The 25,193-nt window shown below is 38.3% G+C and overlaps 1 protein-coding gene across 2 annotated transcripts in view; it reads right to left on the bottom strand.

Annotated features, from left to right (window-relative positions):
- Positions 1 to 1,814: 1,814 nt before the first annotated feature.
- LOC110302486 (protein NPAT) overlaps positions 1,815 to 25,193 on the bottom strand; it is a 36,706-nt gene continuing 13,327 nt past the window's right edge. Inside the window, exons 5-19 of one of the 2 annotated variants that reach the window (XM_029481670.1) lie at positions 23,850 to 23,890; positions 23,034 to 23,258; positions 21,448 to 21,535; positions 20,294 to 20,378; positions 19,710 to 19,801; positions 19,536 to 19,623; positions 17,827 to 17,923; positions 16,847 to 16,972; positions 13,261 to 14,202; positions 12,568 to 13,089; positions 9,099 to 9,214; positions 8,903 to 9,011; positions 6,008 to 6,068; positions 4,774 to 5,905; positions 1,815 to 3,417 (exon numbers count right to left, since the gene is read on the bottom strand). In XM_029481670.1, coding sequence (XP_029337530.1) covers positions 3,340 to 3,417; positions 4,774 to 5,905; positions 6,008 to 6,068; positions 8,903 to 9,011; positions 9,099 to 9,214; positions 12,568 to 13,089; positions 13,261 to 14,202; positions 16,847 to 16,972; positions 17,827 to 17,923; positions 19,536 to 19,623; positions 19,710 to 19,801; positions 20,294 to 20,378; positions 21,448 to 21,535; positions 23,034 to 23,258; positions 23,850 to 23,890 — 3,802 coding nt within the window. In that variant the 3' untranslated portion in view covers positions 1,815 to 3,339. Of the gene's footprint in view, positions 3,418 to 4,773; positions 5,906 to 6,007; positions 6,069 to 8,902; positions 9,012 to 9,098; positions 9,215 to 12,567; positions 14,203 to 16,846; positions 16,973 to 17,826; positions 17,924 to 19,535; positions 19,624 to 19,709; positions 19,802 to 20,293; positions 20,379 to 21,447; positions 21,536 to 23,033; positions 23,259 to 23,849; positions 23,891 to 25,193 lie in introns of both variants that reach the window. The other variant, XM_021173279.2, reaches the window with a different exon arrangement.

Raw genomic sequence — 25,193 nt, 5'->3', positions numbered from 1 at the left:
ATCACTGGAAAGAGAGGCCCATTGGACTTGCAAACTTTATATGCCCCAATATAGGGGAATGCCAGGGCCAAAAGAATGGGAATGGGAGGGTAGGGAAGTGGGGGGCGGTATGGGGGACTTTTGGGATAGCATTGGAAATGTAATTGAGGAAAATATGTAATAAAAAAAAAAACAAAACAAAAGTATGAGGACATGATCTCAGATTTCTCACATTCATATAAAAGCTGAGATTGGCATATGTGTCTAACCCTAGCACTGGGGGTGGGGGTGGGGGAGGCAGGCAAGAGAGGCAAAATGGCTAGGCAGGTGGATCCCAAAGTTTGCTGTTTATTAGTGGGCTTTTGGCTAGTTAAAAGAACGTATCTCAAAATATGAGAATGGTGCTAGAGAAATCAAGGAGTGTGCACTGTCCTTCCAAAGGACCCAAGTTCAGTTTCCAGCACTCATACTAGGTGGCTCCCTCCCTCTACTAGTTCATGCACATGTAGGTAAATGTCTGAAATTCTTCACTCTCAACTTTTCCAGCCAATTGCATTTCATAATTCAGAACATTTTGGGTTTCTAAAAAGTAGCACAATATATGTATCATATATCACAAAATAGCATACAAGTTAAGCACACTATTTTAATAATGAATTATGAATATGAATGTTCTGATAAATGAAATAAAGGACTGTAAGAAGCCTCACATTCTTTAACAATGTTTTGCCATGAAATGAACTTTAATGTTAAGTTGGAGAACAAAGAATTGTCAGAAGTTTTTGGACATTAGAATTGTAAAAGACTGTGACTCACAGTAAGAGGAGCATTTGAGCATGGGAAAGGAAAGTTTATTTAAAAAACTGTGGTAGCCATGTGTGGTGACACATACTTTTATTCCCAGTACTGGGGAGTGAATTTCTGTTTTAGGACAGCCAGGGCTACACATAGAAACCCTATCCTGAAGAACCCCAGCACTACCACCAAAAACCAAACCAAACCCAAAAAACCCCCAAAACAGCAAAAAAACAAAACCCCCAAAACAACCAAACCTACAACATGAAGACAGAGCAGATGAAGATCTGAATTTGGATTTCAGGGATCCATGTAAAAGCCAGGAATGGCTGTGTTTACCCTTGCTTCAGATATGGCAAACAAACATAGGAGGATAGCTGGGACTTGCTGGCCAGCCAGCAGAAAAACCCTTTTCCTAAAGGAAAATGACAGAGAACTATAAAAATACCTGATATTTGTGTGTGTGTGTGTGTGTGTGTGTGCATGGGCGCGCACTAACTGTCTGTGGACTATCTAGTGGTTTCAAGCTAGTTTACTAAGAATCTTGAAGGCCAGGAGAGGTAATATACACCTTTAACCCCTAGCACTTGGGAGGTAGAGGCAGGAGGATCTCTGTGAGTTTGACGATAGTCTTGTCTACACAGGTCAACAAGAACTACATAGCTACCGTCTCAAGAAACAAATCAAAATGACAAGAATCCTGAAGAAGCTCTGTGTATGGTGCATGCCTGCAATATTGGCACTCTGAGGAGGTAGATGAGGAGGACCAGGACTTCAAAAGCCATTGGACTATGTAATGAGTTCAAAGCCAGCCCGGCCTACATGAAAGACACTGACTAAAAACACACATACAGCTATAGAGAAGAGCATGAGTTAGTTTATATATGAATTCTCATTATGCAGCACACAGATATGAGTTACAGGAGAAAATCTGTAATTTCCTGCATTATATGAATTCCTGAAAAACACAGAGAATTAACTAAGCTACAAAGAAATTTAACCAATTTCTAAATAGGACTGTCAATATAAATCCAAACTGGTAAAGTTAATGAAAATATATTTATTCAAACCTAACTGTAGGACAGACCCAAACTGTTATGTGAACATTAACTGTGTGCTTAGTTAGCTCCTTAGGAGTAGAATAGCTCAGAGTCATAGAACATTTCTCAAAATATAAATCTGTACAGTAAAATCTAGCAATTAAAAAAGACATAATTTACATCTTGAAGACGTTTTTGTTGTTGTTACAGTAGGATGGATTTATTTCTTAAAGGCCCAGTACAAAAAATGGTTGAAGAAAGTGTCTTTTTAATAAAATATACACCCGTAGAAAAAAAATCCTAATATGCTGATATTTAAACAGTAAGAACTTAAGAAAACACTTCAATATCTAGGCACAATCGGTCAAGTATTAATGATAATTTCTGTCATTCCTTTAAAGTTTAGGCCAGCTTTTCAACTTGACTGTTGTTTATGAGTCAGTCCAACACAGAGAAGGCACCTCTCACTCCCCTAAGGACCTTTTGAGAGTAACTATTTATAACACTTTAAAGAACACAAGGTTCTATAGGTTATGTATGAACACAGTTATTTACACATCCCATTTTAGGGTAAACTAAATTACAATATAACTATGATTTGCATTTTTACATCTTATGATGGATATGACTTTCAAAGACACCAGAAGACAATCCTCCATATAAGCTTTTACATACAAGATTTAAATTAAATGTGCATTGGTCACTAGTATGTGAAAAAGTCTATGAATTAGTGCAATTCTTTGTATCCCCAGTGCTTAGGGAAAGTTTACATATAATCAAGAAATCTCAACTACTACATAACTCAAATTTTTATGGCTCAATAGTCTAACCACTTAATGTTCTGTAAAAGATTTCAAAAGTTGTAAGTGAAATATCAGAACACTTAATAAATGGTTTATAAATATCTCTTTAAAACAAAGAGAATAGATGAACAGAATAAAGTATAAAACTTCAGAAATATAGTTTTTACTGAAATTTATGAAGGGTGATAAAATATTGACTCTAGGGGGAAATCATCATCCAACTGTTGCTTTCTGATTAGATATTTTACTAACCAGTCGAGGTGGTTATCATTATTATTTTTTACTTAGTGGCTTATCTAATATTAGCTGAAGGTAATTTATAAGAATAATTATCATTTTCCTCCAAAGGAGATGAGAAAGTACTCCAGAAGAATAAGCCTCGGGTGAAGTCAATCAAGACAGTGTGGGAAAATTAGGTTGATTTAAGCTCTATTTTTACACAATATACACATGTACAATATACAGTGTCAAAGCTGTACAGTTTTGCAGATTGGGTTTACTTACATTTCTGCGTATGTTCTTTTTTTTAGAATACAAATATTCCATGAAAGTCTATTTACAAACTAGGAAGCTGCTTCAGAAACAGCATGACTTAGATATAAAGTGAAACCTCAGTACAGTCAAAGTGCAGGTCATGTTCACAGTCTGTCTCTGGCCCGTTTCCTACTCGCCGCCTGAAGGACACTAGATTTAAATAGCTACTGGTCTCTGTGTCAGGGTGTTCACTCATCATAATGCAATGAGAGCAAGAATTTGTCCACATCCATTCCTGCTGGAAATGAACTAGGTAGCTTCTTTTTCTGTCAAAACAAACAAAAAAGAAGAAAAGGAAAAACAATAAACTCTAGGCCAGATAATTTTCTTAGCAAATCACCTAAAACACTGTATTAGGCTCTTTATTATTAAAATTGCATCATTTTTGAGTTTGTTAGAATTTATTTCTATAGGGAAAGACAGACAGGTTTTACTAACCCAATTCAATGTTAGTTTAGTGCAAAAGGCAAAAAAACAAATCTAGAGTATATATATGAATGTTCAGACAGGAGACATGCTTCCTTTAAGATGGTCATTTGTGTCGAATCATAAACTTTACAAAACATTACCAACAGATACTGTTTTACTATACTATACTGATTTATCGTGTGCATGTGTGTATGTGTGTGTAAGTCAAAGGACTGCTTTTGGGAGTGTTTTTGCTTCTTCATGGTTCTCAAGGATTGAACTCTATAGTGGATCAGCCTTGAAGCTAGAGGACCCCTTTGCTAACACACATTAAAGAATACCACTCACTCACCAAGCTCCAAACGTTAAGACAGAGGAGATGCTTTTTAAAGTGTTAGCCTAAAACAGACTACAAAACCACAGGGTGAGACAATTTTAGGTTAAATGATGAGGCACAGAGGAAGAGACCAGAGTCTAGACATGAACAGGCAGGCACAGGAATGGCACACACTTGATAAGAGAATTCAAACTCAGGCTTGCAGGACACCAAACCTAAAAACCACTCCTAACTTACTACACTTTCTCCTGTGAGTAGGACATTCACATGCTTTCCGTTTAATCTACATGATAAAACAAACTTTAAATAAATGCATTTTATTTACCAATGCTACCATCCTTGTACTGCCTTACTACAGACAATCATGGTTACAGAAAAAACAAGAACATGAGTTTTTCTGCTCCTCTGCTGGGACCATCATTATAGACTATGGAAGGGATGGAGAACATGAGGTGGTTTTTTTTTTTTTTGGTTTTTCGAGACAGGGTTTCTCTGTATAGCCCTGGCTGTCCTGGAACTCACTTTGTAGACCAGGCTGGCCTCGAACTCAGAAATCCACCTGCCTCTGCCTCCAGAGTGCTGGGATTAAAGGCGTGCGCCACCACCGCCCGGCATGAGGTGTTTTATTTGGTAATTCATTTAATGGTTGTTTCCCAGGCTTTCACTTTTTGTATTTCCATGAAAAATACTGGGTGATACCATGACAGAAACATTCACTTTTCCTCAGGATGATACATAGACAACTTGTATCATTGTGACCAGGAAACACTACTAAGTGTATAGTTTGGGGGGTATAGTTATCTATGTAGCTGCAGCAAACACAACTGAACTCTCTAGATACTGAAGGGACAGGAGAATTGAAAACTTTCAAACTTGCCTTGATTTTCTTCTTTTTCATTGGTACTGATGAATTTGCAAGATTTTTACCAGAAGTGCGGGAGTTCCTCTCACACTCATCTAATTCCTCAATTTTCCGTTTCTTTGTAGTGCTCCTTGAAGATGTTCTAAACTGCTGCATGTTGTCTTTTAAAGGAGTTGCTGTAGTCCTAGCAATTGCTGCTCTGGAGAGAATCATGAGCGTGTGGGCAGCCATGCTCACACTGTTTTCACTGCCTGTTTCACTGGCTGGGCTGCAGGCAGGCAAGTCTGCAGTAACAGGAGGGATCATTACTCTTGGCATGCTGCCTTCTTCACCACAGCGTCTACTAGCGGGGGCCTTCATACTGTCACTAGGCTCTTCTTTATGCTTTTCCCCTGCTCCTGAGCCAGGTGTCCGGGGTACTGGCAAGTCAGTATCGGCACTCCTATTGGCTGGGCTGTGGACGGGAACATCCTGCAGTATTTCTACCCCATTTAAAGAGCTGGCAGGTTTACTCTGCTCTTGTTTTTGATCCTTCACAGTTCCACCTACAGAAGTGGCATTTTTATTGTTTGAGGGTGTGGTTTGTTTTTTGGTCAATTCCTGCAGTGAGGCTATGGCTTTTTCGTTCCTCAAGCTCCCACTCTGCTGCCCACCAGGCAGTTTTGAGATGTCTGCATTCTTTGGCCTTTCCCCATCACCGCACAGTTCATTCTCCTTGTTAGCTGTTGCTTTATGGAAAGACTCAAGGGCCATTTCTGTGGGGGAAACTTTCTTTTCAGACTGAACTTCTTTCACAGTGGTGTGTCGACTAGAGGCAGTTTCTGATTTAGATGAGATCTTGGGCACGGTTCTCTCTCTCTCTCTCTTGATGGCATTACTAGAAGGTGGTTGTAAGGTGGAGGACAGAATGGGGGAGTCAACATGAGAAAAGGGTGCTCCCTTCTTTTCTTTGTTTTCGGAGGTCATCTTATACAGTGACCCCTGTGTATTTGCAACAGAAGAAACAGTACTGTCGAAACAAAGCACTCGCCTATGACTTTCAAATGGCTTGCTGGGAGGAGCTACCCTCTCTCCTGAGAGGGAAATCGTGGCGTCTTCCAATTTTTTCCCAAGTTCAGTGGCTATATTCTTATCAGAAGCTTCAGTCCTACCGAAACAAAAAAAAAAAAAAAAAAATCTCATTTTTAGCAACCAAAATTAGTCATTTAAGCATTTTAATAACTTATGATGTAACATATTTTATGCTCACCTCTGCGTATGACATGCTTCTGAAAGACTGGACAAGTTTGTCAAATTATTTACCTGTTTTCCTGGAATTATAAATTAATTCATTAGAAATTATAAATTAATTCTTTGTGAAAGAATATATTCTTCTGAAAGAGAATGAGTCAGATGACATTACAATGAGTTAACCAACTTATTTGCTTCTATATACTTTTTTTAAAATACTTACATTGTTTTACAAAATAGACTCACACACTGTATAGAGGAAATCTAGATACAGAACCAACGATTTGCTTTAATTTCAGGCAAACATGAATTTAACCTTCAGGGCCACAACTTTTAATTTTCCAGATAGTACTTAGTGCACCAATTCTCTAACAGTGTCTCTGAATGAATAGATCCCATAGATAATGCATGCACATGACCAGGTTCCTTACAGAAAATTGGAGTTATACATGTAACAGAGACATATCCTTTTATCACATCTAGTTTAGTCATATGATACAATACAAATACCATGTTAATAGCTAATATTGTACTGTTCAGAGAAAAATGATGAGAAAGCTATTTGGCACAAATGTAATTTTTAACTCTTCAGAAATGTTCTACCTGTGACTGGCTGAATCTATAATTGTCAATGAAACTGAGAAGGAAACTGAACTGTACTTTGATCAAGATAGCTGTTCAAGAAAGCCCCTTGGGGCTGAGTGTCTGACAGTGGCACAGCAGCAGAGGCAGGAGGATTTTTGTTTGTTAAAGGCCAACCTCATGCACAGAGCAAAAAGGCTATACAGAGAAACCCCGTCTCAAAAATCGAAAGGACAAACAAAACAAAGCACCTTGGGGAAAGGGGTTATGATGAATTAGAAGTGGTGTTTGTGAGACCTGGAGTTTGGATGGAATAAAGTCAAAGTAATAAAATCACCAATGGAGAAAAAAAGGGGTAGAGCCACATGGAGTAGAGATAGGAGTAGATTAGGTGGGCTTTTCTCCATAAAGAAGCCAGCTGGTATAGCCAGCCACACCACACTGCTTATGCACACTGGTGGCTCATAACCATCCAGTTCCTGGGAATACAGTGGCTTCCTTTAACTTTAGTGGGCAGCAAACATGCACAATAGCCATATACATATATAGAGAAATCTTAAAAAAGAAAAGAAACAAAACAAAAAACCCAAAACAATAGTGATCAGAAAAGAACACCCTTACAACATAGTAGCCAAATTTTCAAAACAAACAAACAAACAAAACAGTAAAAATGTGAGGGAAAAACACCAACTCACACATAGAGGCAAAAACATTAAAACATGAGATCTCTTGTAACAGCCCTTAATTTAGAAGTTCAGGAAAGGATATTTTAAGCCCTGAAAGTAAATAATTCAAAACTGTAATTGTTATACCTCTCAAAATTGATAAGTAAAATTCTACAAGACAAGCACAAGTTAGTTAACAACCAAACCAACACTGTAAGAAATTTTACTATAATAAACACTAATTTAAAAGGTTGACCTCAGAAACTACAGTATTTCTGAATGACAGTTATCAGAGAGATACTAAATAAATTATCCAATGGTTACTTATAGCATTATATTACCTATATATTCATATATCTGTTCACATATTTGTGTATGTATATATATACATATACATACATACTCTCTCTCTCTCTCTCTCTCTCTCTCTCTCTCTCTCTCTCTCTCTCTCTCTCTCATATATATGTATAGAGATCAAAACCCTCATCTTGTAGGGAGGCTCCTTAAGACACTGGCTGTTAGCAGGAAGCAAAACTGCATCCTACAGGGAAGCTCCTTAAGCTCAGTTAGTAAACAACTCAATAACTTCAGGAAGTCACTGTGGCTAATCGGTCACCAGTCCCTCCTCCAAGAGGCATATATAAACAGTAAGGACTGCAAAGAGACAGTCACAGACCAGCACAGAAGCCTGGAGAGGTACATCACCCAAGCTACCTACAAAAGAAAAAAAAAAAAAAGAAACTAGCCCACTTGCCTGGAAGAGTCTCAGATCAACAGAGCTACCTGGAAAGGCCTCAAACCAGCTGAGTTGTACAGTACACTCCAGGTTTCTAGATTTTGTGAGCTGTCATCCAGGCTAGGGTGGTTTTTTTTAGTCATGCTGCAGTCATTTCTGCTGTTACTAATCTCTCACCCAAATTCCTGTAAACACGTTCAATAAAGCTCATTGGCTCACCAAGTGAGACTTTGATCTGTGGTCAGTTCCTGGTTCCTTATCTGGGATGAGTACAGGTGTGCCCACACCTCCCCACAGAACAGTGTCACGTAACAATAACGCACGCGTCTCAAAGTTTCAGCAAACAAACTCAGAAGGAGCAGGCAGATGTGAAGAATCACAAGAAAACGAGGGAGAAGAGGGGAGGCTGCAGTGACCTCACTGGAGGTAAAAGGAGCTATTACAAACACTCTCCAGTAAAATCCTTAGGAAATCCTCAAGAAATCCTTAGTGGGTCAGGGGGACTCCTTCACTTCCTTTCCTTTTTCTCAAGAAGGGGCCTCAAATTGTTCGGCCCCATCTAGCTTCTTATTTCAGTGTGCCATGGATGGGCTATGCAGAATTTGCCACCACACAGAGCCAGGAGCTTCAATTTTATCCTGAAAGGAACAGGGAATTCCTGAAATGTTTAGGTACAAACATATATTCTAGTATGTAGGAAGGAAGGGGTCACTCAGCTAACAAATATAGGATGAATTAGAGAACCGAGGATATCCCCGCCCCCCAAAAAAGGACAGCAGGGTAGAACACTACAGATGGGCAGAAAATGAGGAATATATGAACTGTGAGAAATGTGTCAAGAATAACTCAGTTTTTTGACAAGAATAAAGAGATGGTACAATGTATTCAAGAAGAAAACGTTCAGTTGTTACTTCTGAGATATAAAAAGTACCTGTAATAGGCTTGCTTCTGAGTCCCTGAGCCTTCTGGGATTTTTGAGGAATGGGGAACTGAGTGATGCTTCTATTACAAACAGGTGCTGCTAAAGGCATATGAAGGACCTAGGAGAAAAAATGAGAGAGAGAAAAAACTGTTCGTTCTGCTGTTTGAAATGCTTCCCCACACTATTTTTAGTTCATAAATGCTACCTGCTGAGGAGGAGTCGAGAAAGTATTTCCATTCTGTCCAACTACAGACACAGGTATCATTCCCACCATTCCTTGAAGTACAGGCTGGACTGGAGAAGCAATTATGATGGCAGATCCTAAAAAAAAAACAATTCTAATTATCAGATTTCCTCCCTAAATCTTTTGGTAATAAATCAGTATTTTGAAACAAATTCTATGACCAAATCTTCTTTCCTGACAGTTTCTGCATCAGCTCCAGGTTCCTGTCCTCACTGTTTTTGATAATATGGACCTGAGTGAACTAAACCCCTTCGTCCTCAGGTTGCTTTTGGTCATTCCATGCCAGCAATAACCCTAACTACAACAGAAGCTGGTACTAGGAGCGTACCACTGAAGACTTACTAGCCCAGTTTGTTTTGGGGAGGACTGTGGAAGAACTTAGGAACTTTGGGGCAAAAAAGCACTTGAGTGTTGAGAGCTCAGTGGGCTGTTCGGCAGGAGCTGGGAAGATAAGAATGTTGAGGCCTGGCTTCCTAAGCCTCAGAGGGAAGCAAAGACTCTCCTGGCCTTTTGTGTGAAGAAGCTGTAGTGTCTGGTCAGCTGGAGCTTAAGAACTGGCTGTGAGTAACAGGAAACCAGAACTACTAAAGTAAAACCTTTGCTGAGCTGGGACAGTGGATGCTGGTCAGCTGGTGCTGAAGGATCAGCTGTGATTAACAGACTAGCATCACTGAGGTGAAGTCTTCTGGAAATGTTTCCTTGGGGCCAGCATACAGAAACTGTGTTTCAGAAACAGCCAAGGTTGTACCTCCTGGGGGCAGCCAAACTTGGTAGTTTGAAAGTCACCCAGGTTGTGAAGGCCTGTGAGGATGGATCATGGAGAACAAGTGAGGCTTGGCACTGGAGAGCAGAGCTGGTACCAGCAAGCACTATTGGATGACCACCAAAAACAGCGGCAGTGGTGCAGTGGAGCCAGTCATAGCCTAGAAAACAAGCTGTGTAGGCTGCAGAGGATAGAGCCAGAGAAGGACCCAAGCCATTTGGGTCACTTTGGAGGAGCCCAGAAGATAGTAAATCTCAGACACTGAACACTGAATTGTTTAAACTTTTGGGATTTTGGTTTTGCTTTGTTCAAACTGAGACTGTACCTTGGTTCTCCCACCTTGAAGAAAGTACTTTTTTTTTTTTTTTTTTGATTTGAAAGGAGACCACAATTGAAAGACTTTGAATTTTAAAAGAGACTGTCCATTTTAAAGATACTTAACTTTTAAAAAAGATTTTATTTATTTTGACGTTGTTTTGCATGCATGTTTGTCTGATGGAGAGTGATGGAGAGTGCCAGATCCTCTGGAGTTACATATAGCTGTGAGCTGCCATGTGGGTGCTGGAAATTGAACCAGGGTCCTCTGGAAAAGCAGCCAGTGCTCTTAACCTCTGAGCCACCTCTCCAGCCCCCAAAGATTATATTTTAAAATATTTTTATTTTTAGAGACAGTGGGACTTTTAAATTTTGCAATATTTATATTGTAATGTTGCTATTGATGTCTGATCTTGGTGAAAAATAAGAAAAGAAAGGTTATGGTTTAACAATGATATATTTGTGTGTTAAGTATTGATGTATTTAGTGTGACAAGGGGTTAATTTTGCTGGCTAGTTTTATGTCAACTTGATACAAGCTGGAGTTCTTTGAAAGGAGGAACATCAATTATGAAGACGCCCTCATAAGACTGGGCTGTAGGTAAGCCTGGAGTGCATGTTCTCAGTAACTACTGTGGGAAGACCCAGCCCATTATGGGTGATAGATACCATTCCTGGGTTGGGAAGCCTCGGTTCTGTAAGAAAGCAGGATGAGCAAGTGATGAAGTGCAAGCCAGGGAGGGTGGGGTCACAGTAAGCAGCCCTCCTCTGGCTTCTGCATCAGCTCCTGCCTCCAGGTTCCTGCCCGGCATGACTTCCTGTCCTCACTGCTTTTGATGATGAGCTGTTGTACTGAACTGTGAGGGAAATAAACAAGCGCTTCCCTCTCCAAGTTGCTTTTGGTCATGGTGTTTTTTATCACAGTAAAAGTAACCAGAACTAAGCCAATCTCTTTTAAAATTGATTTAAGTACAATAACAAAGTGAAGGTTTCACGTTTGAACCATGTATCAGAATACTTAAATTCTAAGTGAATATTTATAGCCCCAAAGAATTTTCCCAATGTATTAAGTCTTAAAAGTATTGTTCAAAAAGAATACATACTTTTATAACTAGATTAAACTACTGGGGGAAATTATAGTGCCTATATGGTCCTCATGAATTAAGCAGAATCAAAGCAATAGTAATTTAGTCCTGCTCTGTAAATCAGCCTTTTCCTAACATACTACCTGCTCCTATCATATTTATTTATCATATCTTATTTTCATGCAAACTGACAATTTCCTAAACATCCATGAATGCTTATTCTACTTCCCTTGGCATTATACTGACTTCTTTTAACTGTCAATCTTACCTCATTATTCTAAGCCAAGAATATTCTGTACCAATTCTGGCCTCTCTCTTATCTCAGTTGAAATGGATTCACTAAACTTAATACTTAGTTGATAATATTTAATCAAACTTCATTGTATGTCTATGAACCAGTACACATGGAAATGTAGGTGAACATGTATAAATTCTTATCGCTGAGAAACATAAATTAATTGATAGAAGTTTGTCAATTACTAACTGCTTGTTTTGTCTTTTGTTTGTCTGTTTTTGTTTTTTGAGACAGGGTTTCTCTGTGTAGTCCTCGCTGTCCTGGAACTCACTCTGTAGACCAGGCTGGCCTCGAACTCAGAAATCTGCCTGCCTCTGCCTCCCAAGTGCTGGAATTAAAGGCGTGCGCCACCACTGCCCGGCATTATTAATTGCTTGTAAACCAGCATATAATGAGTGGAAGAGCCCCCAGTGGAGCCTCTAAAGACTTAAATCATTTTTAAATGGCAGAAGATAGAAATTAGAAAGGGTTTTATGAAATTTTTTTTTCTTGAAAACCTCTCTAAATGACAACTTTCTTAAAAACTTTAACTATAATAAAAATAAATATCCTGAAACATTGAATTTAAGTATGTATACAGTTATGTAATAAATTAGGCTTTCTTTCTCACAGCTTAGCGTTGTAGATTAAAAAACTGTTCAAAGAAAACAAATTAAAGCTACAGCCTACCAGATTTAAAACAAAACCTGGCTGAATTAGATGGCAAGAGGCATAAGCAATTACTTATAGAGTATTTTGTCATATGAATCATCTATATTATTTTCCTAGTCTGTGACTTCACACAAGAAAATTAAGACTGCAATCCAGAGAAGCTCCAAAATATGTGCGCACACACATATACATTATACACACATACATGTATCTTGTTCTGTGCAGTGCTGGATAGAGTCCATGGCCTTGCACATGCTGTACAAGAAGAGCTTTTCCACTGAACTATACCCCAGCTCACCTCCGATATGCTTTTACAAGTTACCTTGTGAAAAGTTTGGCGACACAGCTTGGCTGACAGCAAACGCACTGTTAGACTTAGGTGGTGTCTGTAACTGCTGTTGAGGAGGCTGTGGAGTCATAGGTGCAGAACTCCCAGGCAATACCACTACATTAGACTGACTGACGGTTGGTCCCAAGGCTGTTGAATCAGTCATACAGGTAGCTATCAGAATGTTACTTGAATTGCCAAATGCTGTGCTTGTGGTAGGCATCAACTGTATGTATCCTCCGTCCTTAGGAACACATGGTGCAACATTGGCTGAAAAAGCAATGCCATCTTCATTCTGAGTGTTGTTTACCATGGGCTCCTCAGGTTTGAGCACTAAAAGGTTCTGCTCCATGGAGCCGGAATCCCCTACTTCAACAGACACAACAGCACTTGCAGTTTCTTCTGAAGATAGGCATGTAACAAATTCTGCATTTTTGGCAGGAGATTTAGAAGACAGAATTATCGTTGGTAAGTTTTCTCCACTGATACTAGACACAGCACTGTTAAGCTCTGCATCTGAGGAAACAAATGGATCATCACTAATGATAATTTTGAGAGAGACAATACTTGATGCATCTACCTCTGTTGAGTTGCTAGGTTTACCATCAGTATTTTGGGTCTCATGAGAGACTCCCACTGAACCACCAGATTCTGAAGAAAGCGAATTATTATTTTTTACAGGATTACCTTCTCCAAGAACCAGTGCAACTTCTTCACAGCTGTTATGTTCACTCAAAGAGAGAAAAATGGTATCTCCATCTTTCACAGAAGGGGGCTCGGGCTCTTGAGCACTCGCAGACTGAAGTGACTCCGTCTTGCTTTCCGTAGGATTTAAGTCAACAGACGCTGCATCATTAGAGAGCTGTTTATCTGAAGGGGCTGGTTCTTCAAGATGAATCTCTATTTTTTCAGTCACATTCACACCCAAACCTTCAACAATCCCAGGTGGTGATTTGCTCTGCGGTGGAGAATTATCTTGGCAATCTGCTTGTGGCTGTGCAGCAACTGGTGATACACTGTTAGTTTCAATTTTACTGTTTGGAGTTTCACTAGAGTCTGGCGACTCTGAAGCCTGAGAATTAGTTTTAACTTTTATTATATTGTTAGGATTTTCACAAAATTGGCTTTTTGATGGCTTTGTAGTTAGTGGAGTACTTTGGGACAAAAGCTGGGAATTTTTCTCAGAGAGAACTAAGTTTTTGTCATTGGTCTCACCACCAAGAGACACAAATGAAGTCACTGGCACACTGGGCTGATCAGGCTGATACTGAGATTGACTCAGTAGATCTGGAGACAAAGAGTTCTTCTCACCCACAGCCACTTCAGCTTCGGTGGGTATCTGACTGGTGAATAGCTCAGAACAATGTTCATTACATTCAGCAGAGCTTCCTCTTTGGTTAAAGTCACTCAAGTTAGACACAGACTCAAGGGTAATGTCAAGGGCACACTTCTGTTCAGCAGGTATGGCTGTTTTAAAGGTCTTTTTTTGAATGTTAGAGCTTATCTGAGAGAAGTTTTCCTGGGATTCCTGTGGAAGAACATCATGGCTGTTGCCACTCTTCAAATCATTTAATAATACATCTTCATTTTGATAGGATGTACAAAATGGAGGCTGACCAGACTGCCCATCTGTAAAACACCAGTGTGATGGAAAGTTGAGTATGCTTAGCTTCCGAAGCAGTCACTTTCTGTACAACCCATTTTGCCAAGGACATAACAATCTTTGGCATACCAATAATTTTAAGACTGACACACAATTACTTCCATTCTCTGGGTATCAAAAAAATCTAATTACTTTTCTAATTGCAGACAGTTTTGTAAACAATTGTCAAATTGTTTCCCAAGTTTCTGCGAAAACAGATGCCACAAAGAAGGAAAACATAGAGGTTTAAGAACATCCAATACTTACCAGGAGACAAAATGTCCTACGCTCTAACCCTAGTGGAAAGAGTGCTGTTTCCCTCTCTAGACCTTTTCTCTTTCTCCTTTTCCCGGTGTTTGTAAGACAGGTCTCACTGTGCATGTAGCCCACACTGGCCTTGAGCCTGCTCATGCTTCAGCCTCCTGGCTGATGGGATTTTCAAATTTTGCCACATTTACTGACCTTATTTTGCCTGATATATTTTTTTCATGGTAAAATGAGACCAAGATCATTTTACACAATTAACACAATTTCTGTGTATACTTTAACATTTGACATATTTCCTGAGGTTAACCATACACATGGCTCTAGAATGCAAATATGAATGCTTCACTCAATAATACTGTAGAGATTAAGACAGCTAAAAAAGAACATACAGAACAGGAAACTGTGATTAAGGTACAGGCTGCTGGGCGATAAAATGTGGCATCACTATAGTGAATGTTATAGCAATCATAATTTAGACAACCCAAATAAGGAAAGAAACATAATAGAGAAAAATAAAGAAAAATGTCTGCAACTATAACAAGTAAATATCATATTGTGTATAGAGCCCACTTAATTCTATATTGAGGGAGAGATTAGTGTATATTAAGGTATACAAATACAGGAGAAGTGGTATTTTAAAAATGTGACGCTAGAGATTAAACTGAGGGTTATGCTACATAAGCACTCTGCCTCCAAACTCCAGCCTCAGCCTGGAGGCAAATTCAAAATAAAATGGCAAGACTTTCTGAGAAAGTAGAATTACAAGTTTTATTTTGTTTATGATAAACATAATCTTCTAGATGTGAACAAACATGCAAACACATGCTCAGTTGAGTTACAGTGCAGCCTAAGAAATGGAGGATTGAGCTTTGCTATTAACAATGAACTCAAAGGATGATACTCTAAAACTAGGTTTTGAAGACAAAGATGTGAAAACACTGGACACCATTAAGCATTTAAAAGTAGGTACGGAGTTGCATGGTGGTGGGCACCTTTTCCCCCAGCACCCAGGAGGCAGAGGCAGGTGGATCTCTGAGTTTGAGGCCATCCTGATCTACAGAGTGAGTTCCAGGACAGCTAAAGCTACACAGAGAAACCCTGACTCAAAAACAACCCATCAATCAAAACAAGTAAGGAGAAATGATGATCAGGCATAGCTTGCAGACTGACTACATAAATGGAAGTGGTACTGAAAGGGGCATAAAGTTTACCATATTATGAAAAGCGAAGATGACAGCTATCTCTGAAGAACAGAGATGCAGGGCGCAGAGGGGGGAGTTACTGGGAGGAATCTTTCCTGTGCTGACAACAATATCCTTTTCTTACATGAGAGGTGATCCCAAGAGAATTTCTTCACTTGATTTTATAACTGAGAGAACCATATACATTTTTATTATGTTTTTCTCTAAATTTGTGTTATATTTAATAATACTTTTAAAAACAAATTCTCTATTTTAACTGTTTTGCTAACGACTGACTCTTGCTTTTCTTTAATTCACAAGTGCTTATTATGTACGGACTACCTATGCTACACCGGTATTCCATGAAAGAATGTTCAAGACTATCAGTATATACTGTATAATTTCCCAAAAAACAAATGGCGACTGTCACCCAACTCAGAAGGCTGAAACAACTTTTAACACATGAACCTAATAAATCAGGCCTTAGAATCTGTGCACTAATAAAATTATTTTGGTGCAGACTTACTCATTTGGCCAATACTACTTACTACTGGGTTGTGTGTCTACTACTCTATCAAGGAATGAATATGAAAAATTAATCTTTTAATCAAATTACTAGAGTGTACTGGCTAGTTTTGTGTCAACTTGACACAAGCTGGGGTTATCACAGAGAAAGGAGCTTCAGTTGGGAAATGCCTCCACGAGATCCAGGTGCAAGGCATTTTCTCAATTAGTGATCAAAGGGGAAAGGCCCCTTGTGGGTGGGACCATCTCTGGGCTGGTAGTCTTGGTTCTATAAGAGAGCAGGCTGAGCAAGCCAGGGGAGGCAAGCCAGTAAGGAACATCCCTCCATGGCCTCTGCATCAGCTCCTGCTTCCTGACCTGCTTGAGTTCCAGTCCTGACTTCCTTTAGTGATGAACAGCAATGTGGAAGTGTAAGCTGAATAAACCCTTTCCTCCCCAACTTGCTTCTTGGTCATGATGTTTGTGCAGGAATAGAAACCCTGACTAAGACACTAGAGATTTAGCAAAAATTTTCTCAATGGACATAAAAGTATAAGCATAAAAAAAAAAAAGACCTATAATAATTTAAATAACTTCCAATTTAAATATATATATATTTTTTTTTAATTTGAGACTAATTTTAACATTTTCGATGACATTAACAAAATAAAAATCTTACCTGATTCTTCAGTTTCAAAAGAACTTTTAATCGTTAGATTAGTTTCTTCAGGCAAGACTATATTAGGATTAGTCTCCATAGGTTGACTAGAGATTTGTGGTATATTTTTATTGTTCTTTGTTTTTCCTATTAAAAAGATAATAGAAAAATAATTAAATAACCATACTAGGGAAAAAGAAGCACAAGTATTGTCATTCTCAAATACATGTTAAAATTTTATTTCAATCATATTTTTTATTTATTTATTTTTCAGATAGGGTCTCAGGTAGCCCAGGCTGACCCTGACCTCACTAATGTAGCCAAGGATGACCCTGATATTTCTGCCTCTACCTTCAAATCCCCAAGGATTATTATAGGTATGCCCCCACCTCCTAAACAATGCTAACATGCTTTTTTATATGCCACTTACAAACACAAATTCAGGGACTTTTCTCACCAAATTTTCTTCTTTTTTTTGGTTTTGCTATGCTGCCTTAGGCTATTTTGAAGTTCTTAGTTCAAGCGATCCTCTTGCCCTCAGCCTTTTGACTGAGATAATGGGCACATGACAAGCACCTGGTTGTCAATGTTAAATGTTTATTAAAATCTTCTAAGAATCTGTACATGTAATAAGTTCTTATGCTGATTCCATTGGCTGTTCCTACTGTAATGCCGACTACTTTGTATATTGGGGATTCATTTATATTTACCTGCATTATAAAAGACTCACCACAGCTCATGTTGACTGGTCAAAATACTCACAAAATCAAAAGAAAAACAAACCCAAACCCAAGAAAGAAAAAGAAAACCTCTATTTTTAGAATTGAACTTTCCTGAGTAAAAATAAAGACCCACTTTCCCATGTCCATTACTTGCTATAAGGAAACAAGTAGTTTTTCAGAAGTCCTGGGTGATGATGTTACTTAATTCTGAGTAGGTTACTCAATCATGTCAGGAGAGAAAAAATTTATCTAGTTGTTAAATCAATACCCAATAATTACCATAGTCAAAAAGATCAAAGAGTGCCTGAAAGGCGGGGTCTGACTCTGTCTGCTCCAAAATATCTTGTATGGCTTCTTCAGACATATGGATTTCACTCTAAATTAAAAATGAAGGAATGAAAAATTAGTATTAGTATGTGTTTAACACCAGAGAAATTACTCACCTTTTACATGTAAATATTTCCCTATAAGAAATTTTCTTCTGATTTTAATAAGAGGTTTCCGGGCTGGTGGATTACAAACTGTAGCAAATGACAAGAGTGAGGATAGGACAGATCGGACTCTACTCCAAAGAGAATGTGTGGAAGAACAATATCCAACATCACAGAGGGGCTATCTGGTAACTGTTAGGTGCGAAGAAACAGATGGTGACAGAGTAAAAAGGAATGAGCACATGGCTCCAGCCCAAAAATTAAGCCAAGTATCAGGAGTGAAAGAGAGACCAGCAGTTCTACACATCCATAAGACAAACCCACAGTTCTCAAAGGCTGTGCAGGTTCTGGTAGATACTGAGTGCTCCATTGTGCCCAGCAGGCCAGTACAGAGAGAAGGACTACTTTGTCACTTGCTGTGTCTTGGAGGACTATAAGTAGACAAAACTGAGACGGAGTCTATTAAGATGAGGTACCTTGAGACCAGAAAATGAGGGATAATCACAAGTCAGGGATCCTAGAGTCAACTTATATGAAGGATGGGAGAGCTGTAGGAAGGAGTTCTAGGAACAGTGAAGGTAGATAAAGAAATACTGAAAACGGCTTGGCTTAGACAGTGAAGGATATAGGATACATATAAAATAGGATATAAACATAAAAAATTGAAGCAACTTAAAAAATCTGGGGGCTGGAGAGATGGCTCAGTGGTTAAGAACACCGACTGCTCTTCCGAAGGTCCTGAGATCAAATCCCAAGCAACCACATGGTGGCTCACAACCATCTATAATGAGATCTGACGCCCTCTTCTGGTGCATCTGAAGACAGCTACAGTGTACTTAGACATAATAATAAATAAATCTTAAAAAAAAAAAAAAAATCTGCCGCACTTAATCTATGAGTCCAGAGGTTCAGGGTGGGAATCTCTTGGGAACTTCTATTTCCTATGATTTCTGCTGGTCCTAATCCATACTGGGTGTCTTATATCTGACAGAGCCATCTTTACTTCAGCTTTACTCATCTCTCAGTTTGTAAGTTGCTAAGGTTGCCACTCTCTCAGTTGATATACTCTAGGGTAGCCAATGGTATACAGGATATAGTAGGCAACAGTACTCCATAAATTGTTCTCTGTGGCTAGGCAAGTCTACCATTACCTGAACTCCAGAGCTGAGCTTAAGTTCATTGCTGTAAGAACTGAGAAGCCTGAAGTTTCAGCAAATTACTTCATGTCCACTGCCACACCCTTTGCCAAGATATTTAATGCCTATAGAATTTTCAACGTATGGAGGCTAGTGCACTTAGATCAATCTCAGTACCATGTGTGTTTCCCAACAGACTCCAAGACATCTGCTGGCTTGAACACTGTATTCACTATCCAAATGTGTTCAGAAACAGATTATATTTGTGATGAATGAACAGTCTATTTTAATTACTTTAAATTAGATTATACCCATGTAATTTTTTGGCAATGACTTTAAAACAAAACCAAAACACTGTTTCATTCTGACTCTACTTCGCTCACACTCTCTCACACTCATCCCCACACATATCTACCCATACCGGCAGTCCTAGCAGTTCATCAATTGACGTTTCTGGCTCTGTCGGGTTGCTGTCTGTCTGCTTAGGTACTTGAGCAACACTACTATCACTGTAACACAGAAAGAAAAACCAAGAAACTGTTAGTGCAGTTGGGGAATTAGGTAAAAACAATCAGAAATTTGAATCACAGCTCACCTAGTCAAAAACTTATTTATATTTTCTGCTAGTTTTTCTTGAAGAGATTTGTTGCTTAATATTTTCTCTCTTGCATTTTCAATAACCATTTGCTGAAAAAGAAAATCAAGACTAGTAAAAGATAGGAAAGAATATTACATCATTCCCAAAAACCTAACCCGCCAAACCAAATGCAAATCACTTTTTGTGATCACATTTTTTTGTCCCAGCAATTTGGGGAGCTGAGATAAAATTATAAATTGTAGCCAGGATTTTATGTACAATCTGGAACACAGGACAAGACCTCAATTCTAAATAAATAATTAAAAAAACAAAATGTCAGCCGGGTGTGGTGGCGCATGCCTTTAATCCCAGCACTCAGAAGGCAGAGGCAGGCGGATTTCTGAGTTCGAGGCCAGCCTGGTTTACAAAGTGAGGTCCAGGACAGCCAGGGCTACACAGAGAAACCCTGTCTTGGAAAAACAAAAACAAAAACAAACAAACAAAAAAAGAAATAGGACAGAAGTCTGGGATAGAATTCTGAAGTCTAGTAGTGTTTTTAAATGTGAGAATACTTCAAACTGAATTTTAGGAAGGTCAATTACTTTTTCTACTGCAAATGCATTTGGATCCTGAAAATTCCTTGATGAATGCGGTCCAGATGCTGTGAGACTCTTCTTTTGTGATTCACTGAAATAAATTAGAAAGCTTGTTTGTTAGTATCTGTCTAACAGATCAATGATAGTATGAATACAAATTTTGAGATCATCATGGTAGTAGGCATATTTTTCCCCCTCTTTTCATAAGAACAAAGCCAGAAGAACAGAAAAGCATGGATTCAGATGTAATGAGTTCTATTAAAAAACAACAAAAATAAAGATGAAAAGAGAAAGAAAACAAATGAATGGAAAAACAAAACAAACAATCAAAAAACATCGCCCCCAAAACAAAAATTAGCTCTGTGGTCCTAAGTGTATAAGCTCTGTACTTTTATACCTTTTCTTTCTTTCTTTATTGGTAATGGGAATTTATCCCAAGACCTCATACATGATAGGCACGTGTTTTTCCAGTAAGCTACATTCTACGCTCCACCACCTATCTTATGATGGAATGTAAACCATTCTATTAGTGGCTTTATGAAAAGAGTTTTAAATATTCATGGACTTTATAATAAAAAGTTTCTGAAAATGTTATTAAGTTTTACTATTGTATGTGTTTGAGAAGTTAAAAACTCTAAGTCAAAAAAAGAAAAAAATATTGTTGACAGATGAAGAATCAGATAAAAGCCATTTAGAACTCTGACCACTGATTTTTTTTTTAAAAATAGAACAGGAAAAATATACATATGAAAATAAAAAACGAGAACATGCTTTCATGATTTAAAACGTCATACATTCTTGTGGACTATAACACACCTAAAAACAGGCTGTCATGATTTACCTCCATGTACTCTTCTCGATCATAAAACTAACATTATGTTTATTTAAGAAACACTCTACAAATGAGTTAAGATCTGTCATAAGCTATACCATTATTCTGCACAGCATCACACAAAGTTACTGAACAGTAAGTTACACACCATTGATTAAAGGACACAACTCAAATTCAGTGAAGTTACAATATTGGAAAAGATGTGTTTGGAGTGTGTCACAAAAACTTAATCTAGTCTTATTAATTTATTCACAATGCAAACACTCAGTTATCTTTTGTCTGTTTTTAAATGGCTATTGACAATGTGCTGATTATATAAAGTAATTACCTTTTACGCCTACCAGGAGACATTAAACTGGTTTGAGTTTTCCTTTCCTGAGGACCAGGAATGATATTCAAAGACTCTCCAGCTGTATCTTAAGAAAACAGAGTAAGCCAAAGAAACAGAAATTTTATTAACTTGTAATGAGATACTATTATTGTATATTAAAACCTAGAAAACATTTTCTGCGTACCACTATGAGCAAGGCAGTGTACAAGATTGTAAGATGAATCAATACGGTCCCTATGCACTTAAGGTTGGGCACTTGACACAGGAGAAAGGAAACACAAAGGAAAAAAAAAGTATAAAATCAACTGAATGCTCTTAGTATACAGGATTTGGAGAAAGACAGAAATGAACAATCTTCTTGTTATTTTTCAAGGCAAGGTTTCTGCCTGTAGCCTCAGCTGTCCTGAAACTCTCTCTATACAACCAGCTGGCCTCGAAGTCAGAGACCTACATGCTTCTGCCTCCCCAGTGCCGGGATTAAGGGCATCTTCACTATGCCTAAAATGAGCAGTCTTGATGGGTGGCAAAATTAATCGACTCAGAAATAAGAGATGGACCCTGAATTCTAATCCCAAAGCACATACTAAAACAGCTTCCTACTTCTTACTACCCTGTTTTCACTTCAGCAAGTATACATACAACATGCATGATCTAGATTAGAACACAATCTCCAACTTCTAGCTCTGAGACTCAGCTGAGACTATAAACACTATTCAGCACAGAAAGATGGTGGTATATTGGGAATATATACCAGGACAGACTGACATTCTGCTTAAAAACATAATCAAGTCTTTCCAATTATTAGCCCAAAATTGAAAATTAGACGAGCCAGGTAGTGGTGGTACATGCCTTTAATCCCAGCACTTAGAAGGCAGAGGCAGGAGGATTCCTAAGTTCCAGGCCAGCCTGGTCTACAGAGTGAGTTCCAGGACAGCCAGAGCTACACAGAGAAACCCTGTCTCGAAAAACAAACAAAAAACAAAACAGAACAAAACAAACAAACAAACAACCAAGAAAAAAAAGAAAATTAGATGAGTTCAAGGTTGGCCTGCAGTTCAGTTAGAACAGAAAGAACTGTAGACTTCAGCTACAAGGACTTCTAGTTTTTTTTTGTTTTTTTTTTTAAAGATTTATTTATTGATTATATGTAAGTACACTGTAGCTGTCTTCAGACACTCCAGAAGAGGGCGCCAGATCTCGTTACAGATGGTTATGAGCCACCATGTGGTTGCTGGGATTTGAACTCTGGACCTTCGGAAGAGCAGTCGGGTGCTCTTACCCACTGAGCCATCTCATCAGCCCGGACTTCTAGTTTTTAAATAAATAAATATTTATATTTGAAGGCATGTAGCAGATGACCTTGAATTTCTGATTCTCCTGACTGCTGGGATTACATAGGTGAGTCAGTTTTATATAACAATGAAAAAAAAATCCAGAGTTTTATGTTTACATTCTTGTGGCTGAATAATTGTCTGTTCTTTTTATAAGTTCTTTCATCTCGCTCTTGGGCCATGATTTTATATTTTAAACTAAGTCATGATTACTTGGATGAACTGAATTTAAAGAATAAAACTTAAACTTACTAGTTACAGTACTTTGTGGCTGTGACTGGTTGACCACCACAATATTTGACCTCACTGGAGTTGAAATTGGGCCAGTTGGCTTAACAGCTTGTGTGGCTACCAAAGGAGAAGTGGTAAACTGCCCTGAAGCATAAGGTAAAACCAGCAACTCTGAACTGACGGGAGCTGCCTGAGATGCCAGCCATCGCTGCCGCTTGATTTCTGCAATTCCATTTCTCGTTCGAGCTGAAACACATGGGCATTACAAAATTAACAGTGTCAGAGATGTTTTAGAATCTGACCAAGACACTATGTTGCATGGCCTATATGCTGTAACATGTTAGATTTATAGATTAAAAGCTCTGAAAAACATAAACTAGCTTTATGCAACTATTTCGTGGAAAACAAACTAAATAAAAACATTACAACTTCATATAACCCAAAGTACAACTGTTTTTCCATAACCTATAATGTTCCCCCCAAATTAAGATATTCAAAATTATAGATTAAGGATGCTACCACCTGAGATCTTACCACATGCAAGAGTTAAACTAGACATACTTTATATGTATATATGCACACACACACACACACACAAATCACAAAATTTGAATATATGCACATTCATACACATGTAGTTTTAACTTTGTTTAATATTGCTGAGGATTAAATCCAGGGCCCTATACATGCACTCTACCACTAAGTCACACCTTAAACTCCCTCAACCATGATATATGAACATGTCTAAAAGAAAACATAGATGTATGTTGTTAGTTAAAATGTTCAAGAGACAGAGTGTGAAGTAATATTGTACCTGGATGAAAGTTAAATACCAACCTCTCTGATGGGCAGCAAACCCTGGAGAACTTTGCATGCTCCTAACAATGAAACAGAGTAGTCACTTTTTAAGTATTACTTTCAGATGAGATATGTTTTGGCTTAGTTACCAGACCTGAAGTAAATTACTAGTTAAAAGGCGATATTCCTCAGATAGAGTCTATGTGTCTTTGGGGTATCCAACCGTGATTTCTTTTAGAAGAAAAACAGAACCATATAAACACTCAAACGACATAATTTTGGTGATCAAGTTCCTATCTAATCAATATGCTCTGATATTAATGTATAGCCTGGCCTGACTTTAGAAACTTGTTACGTTTAAGTAAGCTACATATGAATATAGCATTCTCAATTCAATTTTGTAATGACAGAAACTTTCCTAAAAAAATGTGATTCACATATATTAATACTTTAGGATCTCAGAGTTCAAGGATATCCTGCTGTCATGAAATTACTTTGTTGAACCTCCATATATGTAGAGAAGTACACAAAATTCTCAGTAGAAGCTTATTCTTTTACTGTAAATTATAATTATTTTTAACATATTTATAAGCAATCATAGATACCTGTTCCTATGAAATTCGTCAAATTTCCAACAAGATCCACAAAACTTAATGAACTGAACAAAGAATTTTTTTTAGTAATACACAAAAGTTTTGAGAGAACCTGTGTAAAATGAATCTTATTTTTATCTAACAGCTAACCAAAACATCTCCCACTAAACCCTCAAAACTCAGTGACTTTAAGAGTCTTGAGTTGTAAAAGTCTCCTATATTTTTGTTAGATGTGTGCAGTATGAGTTCTTGGTGTACAGTGTGTATACACGCGTGGCACACTCAATGAATGGAATGTAGAGGTCCTGTCGGGCTCGTTCCTTAATTTCTCATTACCTTTCTTTGTTGAGTCAGATCTTTCATCAAAACTGAACTTCACAACTTGGCTAGCCTGGCCGGCTGACCAATGGCCTTCAGGATTTCAGGTGTTTCTCCTCCCTATCAACCAGTCCTGGGGCCATAGGCTCGCACCACTGTGCACAGTTTTGTATATAGTACTGGGGGGCCAAACTCAGCTATTCATCTTTGCATAGCAGACACTATTACTGACTGAGTCACCTCTCCAGACACAGTAAAAATCTTCTGAAGATTATTTCCAAGGGCAGAATAACGAGTTAGGGAAAGAAATATGAAGACAAAACTAGCAAATAAGATGCAGTTCACTTCTGGGTTGAAACCATTTGGAGCCATTAGACTAGACCGAGGGTAAAAATGAGGCCTCAGCCGGGCGTGGTGGCGCACGCCTTTAATCCCAGCACTTGGGAGGCAGAGGCAGGCGGATTTCTGAGTT

Source organism: Mus caroli, chromosome 9 (assembly GCF_900094665.2).
Source record: "Mus caroli chromosome 9, CAROLI_EIJ_v1.1, whole genome shotgun sequence".
NCBI lineage: Eukaryota > Metazoa > Chordata > Mammalia > Rodentia > Muridae > Mus > Mus caroli.
This window is presented reverse-complemented; position numbering and strand designations above follow the sequence as displayed.